At 41.9% G+C, this 5,772-nt stretch overlaps 1 protein-coding gene across 4 annotated transcripts in view; it reads right to left on the reverse strand.

The window, feature by feature from the left end:
- Window positions 1-5,772, reverse strand: part of elf2b (E74-like factor 2b (ets domain transcription factor)) — a 19,823-nt gene that overhangs the window by 11,077 nt on the left and 2,974 nt on the right. For 3 of the 4 annotated variants that reach the window (XM_013911936.1, XM_013911935.1, XM_013911933.1), the window contains exons 2-3: window positions 1,804-1,924; window positions 1,448-1,697 (exon numbers count right to left, since the gene is read on the reverse strand). In XM_013911936.1, coding sequence (XP_013767390.1) covers window positions 1,448-1,697; window positions 1,804-1,878 — 325 coding nt within the window. In that variant the 5' untranslated portion in view covers window positions 1,879-1,924. The remainder of the gene's footprint in view (window positions 1-1,447; window positions 1,698-1,803; window positions 1,925-5,772) is intronic. The other variant, XM_013911934.1, reaches the window with a different exon arrangement.

Below are 5,772 nucleotides of genomic sequence, written 5' to 3' on the forward strand. Positions count from 1 at the left end.
ATTTTATCTAATATCAAAGTTTACCATTATGTACAGAATCTGAATATCGCAAAATATTTTAAAAAATTGCAATAATATCGTATCGTGTGTTAAGTATTGTGATAATATCGTATCGTGGGATGTATGGTGATTCCCACCTCTACTGGAAACATACTTTTGTTACTTAAATCTGCTGCCCCTGCTTTTGTTTGGTACGGTAAAATGTGTCAGGTAAAGGTGCGTGTACACATTTTCAGTTGATTATTTGTTCCACTTTATTTTGAGGTGTTTAAGTGAGAGAAGATCCTGAAACTTAGCAACTTTTTCTTATGATCAAAACTATTATATTTCACTGAAGAAAAGTTGATTTTTGTTGAGAATTTTAATTACATGCTGCAACTTAAAGTTCTTAGAAAGAAAATTGAAACCTCCATCTCTCTGACCTTTAAATATGTTCCAAATTACTGAAAACAGCACTGGACTGGACGGCGGGTATCACCAATATGGCAAAATCTAATTATTAGCCAGTAAATACGGGATAAAACCTCATAAAACAGAAAATTCAACTACACAACAACACCCACAAGGTGGCAGTGCACTCCCAGTGTGCTGACTCCCATCACCAAAGAAGTACTGGGAGTTGAATAGTGACAGATACAAGGGAAGCCCTGCTGTAATCACAGGAATTCAAGAGTAAGGGCCTGAATGCACCGAGTAACCTTTAAATAGTTTAAATATAGTTTAAAGATTCAGAGCTCTAATTTGCACCCCTAAATACAGTTAAGGAATGAATTCACACGATTACTAATTTTCTGCAGTTTTACTCTCTTGCTTTATCTGTAGCACGAGTGTTGATTTCTGACTTCTTAAAAATATTCTTTATTGATCCTTATCACCCGTATTCCTGATTTGATTAGTTGGTCAGTTTTGTGCTAACGAAGAGTGAAATGATGCATGAAACAACACCTGAAGCAGAAAGCCTGAGTTAACAGAAAGTTGATATTCACCATCATAATATTAGTCATCTCTGACCGAGGTTTAAGGATTTACTCATCCTGCTAACACAAAGAAAGTCAGGCTATGTTGAACTTTAAAGGACATTTTTTAAGTACAGCACAGATGTTGCTCAGTGATTTAGTTGGTGTCTTTTGTTAAGCTGATGGCCTGAGTTAAGTGTTATCGAGGTTCTTGTAACTGGCTGGGCCTCTTTAATCTCATGTTCGTATGTTTCCCCTCACACTGCTGTTCTGCATCTTTGGGCAGGACGGTCCGCTGTGGCTTTTTTTTAAATACAATCACGTGCAGTTTTAAAAATCATTCTGATTGCCTTTGAGGCAATAAAATAACCTCTCCAAAAAATCTGATTTTATGCTGGTTTTAACTGGAAAGACTATTCAAAATCTGACTGATGCAATAACATAACAAAGACCGTGGCACACTTTTAGTAACACAAAACATTTTTCCTCACCTGGGTCCCGATCCGTCTCCACTTCCTGTTCGTTTCCCACTTCCTGCATGATATAGGCCTCATCACCATACAAAAACACTTGGGCTGAGTAATTCTGCTCCTCAGCCAGGCTGGCACTAGGAATCTCTTCCACTATGACTGCTGGGTAGTCCTGAGCCTCCTCCTTTTCCTCTTCATAGGCCTCCTCGGCTTCACACTCACCCTCCACCTCTCCCTCCAGCTCCAAGTCCACCTCACACTCTCCCTCCTCCTGGAGAAAGTCGGCAAGGAGAATAAAAAAAAAGAGAAACTGTCATAAAAAGATTTTTCTAACTGAAAGAGTAAGTTTGAAATGAGTTTGTCTGTGTCTGCCGCACCTGCTCTGGGTCCTCTTCAGCTGTGACATACTCCACCACTGTCCCACCAGTGTCAACCAGCACCACTGAGGTCATGACTCATGCTCGTCTGCAATTTGCCACAGCTGCTCTGCCTGGTGGGCTGGAAAAAAATAGAAGCGCAACAAAAACAAAAACTTCATTAACACAAAAAAGTCCACACACCAGTCTCACTAAAAAGCTCCCAAAGCTGTGAAAATCAGAGTAGAAATCATTACAAAACAGAAGTAAACTGGCCAGCTCCTTGCTACACCTTCCTCCTTTGTCCAAACTACAGGCCAAGCTCTCATTAAAGGGAGCAATCTCATCTCGCTCATCTCCACCCTTCTGGCTTTAGCCTACAGGAAGTGCCTTTCTGCTGTAACAGGAAGAAATGAGCTGACAACAAGCCAAATCCACCCCCTGAAACACATGCACAGTGTCCAGTGGAAGATCAAGACAAGGTGGAACCACAGGGCCCTCGCTTTCCCGTCAGAGCTGCACTGCTGGGCCAAAACATATACAAACATGAACACAACAGCAGGAAGTCATTTAAATCTTTAACTGCCCACTGTTTAAAGGGTTGGTGTGGTCTGATGTTGTCAAATGGAAAGTAAGGAAAGAAAGGTATGTCAAACAGAAAATGTAAAAAAAAAACAAAACTCAACTTCTCAGTAAAAGTAAAACTAAAAGCATCAAAGTATCTCACCTCCAACCCTCCCTAAAACAATCATAGTTCACCAAGCATAGACACAGCAACCCTTTCAAACTTCCTCCATGTACTTGAAAGGGGTTTAACTCTAAATACACTAAAAAGTGTAAGAAATGAATTAAACTGTGCTTTCATATGCTCTGCAGTGAAAGCATTACTCGGTCTGGCTAACAAACTATGTCTGGGTAACAGTAGTAACCAACCTGCAGGGCTTTTACACTGTGTATGCAACTGCACGTGCAGGACTAGAAAATCCACTGTGTGGAGAACAGTCCGCATTATGGTTTTTCTTGCTTTTTAACATGATATAAACTGTTACAATACTTGATGCTCACAATACAAAAACAAAATCTCTTCTGAAGAGAGCTCGACTCATGGCAGCTGATAGTTGTTGAAATCAGAAAAATTAAAGAAGTCACCACTTCATTGCTGGAATATTAAAAGAAGATGTTGAAATAGGAAACAAAGCACTTGAAGCAGTTTCTCAAAAACTTTCAGAAGTAAGTAACTATGCATTTCAATACATGTTTACTAATGTTCTATGCAAGAAAGGAAAGCCACCATGGACAGGATTTTAAGATAATTATAGGATTTGAATGCAAATAGAGCTTATTGCAGATATATTTTATAGAAAAAGGTTTGTCTGAAGCATGCACTACACTCTATTTTCAATATCAAAGAAGACACAAACTGAGCAGGTCATTAACTACAACACACAAGACATGGGATTCATGCATGGTCCAGGGCTTTTTGCTCCTCAGCCATAAAAGGCTGATGCGGTATTGTCGTCACCCTGACGGCCAGGTGGGCACACAGCCTGGACACCCAAGTTTGTGAATCCGAGAACGAAGCGATTCATACCATAGGTATGAATGCTACTAGGAGGCTGAGGGGTACCACTGGCCACTGCTAGTATTTTATAGTTTTATACCCACCCTGGTGCACCAAGCTGACCACAAAACGCGCTCCACAGTGTGTTTCAGGACACTAGGACATGGCCGGTTACTCCAAGTGCTGTATAATGGATGAGCCATGCTGTGCTGGTGTTCCCTCGGCTACTGAAACCAGAATGCTATCAGCTCAGTAGAAGTCCTCTGCTCAATTATTCAGCATCATATGGCAGACACTAATTGGCAGAGCTGTAAGGGCTACGTTATCCTCACAGACATGTTTGGCAATCATGTGACCCCTCTCAAAGACGGACATTTAGTGTAGAGCCTCCAGAAATCAAGACACTGCAGGTTTCCATTCTGAAAGTAAAGATGAGTAAACCTTCCTTTACTCTCAAGCAATCCGGCTACTTAGCAGCTAAAATGACTGAGCGACCGCACTGTATTCTGTACTGGAATACTTTTTAATGGCCTTTTGGCGTTATCATAACTGTTTGCTTTATCTGTAATAAAATCATAAAATTTTCAGTGCGCTTAAAGTGAGACGTTAGAGACACTGTACCTTTTCAGGTTTGAGGTTTCATGCCTCCTGCTCTCTGACACAGAAACAGGGTAACCAAATATAGGTGTGTGTGTGCGCGCTTCACTACTCCGCTCAAACCGTCAGACGTTATTATGCAAGCTCATGGAGAAGTCAGCGATTGTGACACACAGGGTTTTCGTAAACTATCCAAGTTATCTCACTCTGTCCATCAGAAAGCGACTGAGTGTCAAAGTACAGACTGCTGCGTGTGGAAAGTGTACTGTAGGTTTTCACTAATATGACGACACAGATCGGCAAAAACCCTTTCACCTACTCAACTAAACAATCTGCAGTGGTATTGAATATGTAGGTTGCAGGGCCAGTTCCACAGTGGGTTGATTACATGCACACACACATACACACAAAAGAGATCTGTTAAGAGCCGGCTCTCTCAGGCCGGTTGCACTGATTCAAACAAGTATTACAGGACCTGCTACACGACACGTGGCTGTGTCTCACTTCTCAGCTCAAACATAAATGAGTAAAAAGCCAGTTAGTCATGCTGGTATTCCAGGAATGGGAAATGTTTGCGCCGGTCTGCATTTCCTCTGCATGTGTGCGAAACCCACCTTTAACTTCATAACCGATTGCCAGGATGAGAGCAGAGTAGCAGCTAAATTTAATTACAAATGTTGTTCTGGGTTCACAGTAAGCGAAGTCTCCAGATTTTGTGAGGTTAAGCAGCCATTGTGACATCAGGTAAGCCATCCCACCACCACCACTCAATCTCAACGAACTAAAAAGAAAACTAGAATAAACTTGCCTCGCCGCAGAGCCGATGCGAAATGCTGCGTTGCATCTTTACTGAAATCGAGAAAAAGAGAATCGAGGAGAGTGAAAGAAGGATGTGATGTTTTCTTGCTGTAGAAATGAGAACGCAACAGAAGTTATTCTGAATCTCTCTGCGTCTCTGAAGATGTCTCCGTATTCCTCTCTGTCCTGACATCCATCCACCCGACCAGCACTCTCCTCTCCCTGTGTGCATGCTCGTTTTCTGCCTGCTCCCTGGGTGGAAGGAACCTCTCAGAGCGACTCAGCACTTCTCAGACCCTGCCCTGAGCTCACATCACATGACAAGGGTGGAACACACACAGTCACATGATCTCTCAACAACAGCCCTTTTGTTCCAAGTAACTGGGGCTGCTGGTCACGATACAACGCCATGCCTTGTGCCCTGCCCTGCTGGCCTTCGCCAAACACACAGATGACAGAACAAGCACATACACAGCAAGTATGACCTCAGGATTTACTTGACGCCCACCCGACTCCATTCATACAGGCACACAAAAGAAAAATACACTCCGCTTATATAAAGAATTAAACAGCCATTAAGTTACTGATTATACATTTAATTTTTAGTTTGCTTTACAATACACAAGCCAGCACTGCCAAAATGGTGTGAAGTAAATCAGCTATGCTGAACCTTTAACTTCTGGATGTCAGTTATTCAAGTAGTCAGTTTGCGTATTGATGGTGGAGAGTTTAAGTACCACGCTTCATGGGGGAAAATGCCATTAACAGCCGAGTCCTTGGTCGACCTCTGCTGCATATGAAGTATCTGATATCTCCGTGCTGGTGTTATTCTACCAGATCATAATGCAGTTCCAGGACTATCGTTCATATCATTATCAACATGAAAGATAAGAGACGTATGTAGACATTATGATATCGCCTAATAGTTCTGGAGGCTGCATTTTGAAGCTAGACTGTAATTTATCATGTCAAACTCTAACACACACACACACACACACACACACACACACACACACACACACACACACACACAC

The sequence above is a fragment of the Pundamilia nyererei genome, unplaced genomic scaffold (genome assembly GCF_000239375.1).
Source record: "Pundamilia nyererei isolate P.nyererei 1_Seehausen unplaced genomic scaffold, PunNye1.0 scaffold00075, whole genome shotgun sequence".
NCBI classification, from domain to species: domain Eukaryota; kingdom Metazoa; phylum Chordata; class Actinopteri; order Cichliformes; family Cichlidae; genus Pundamilia; species Pundamilia nyererei.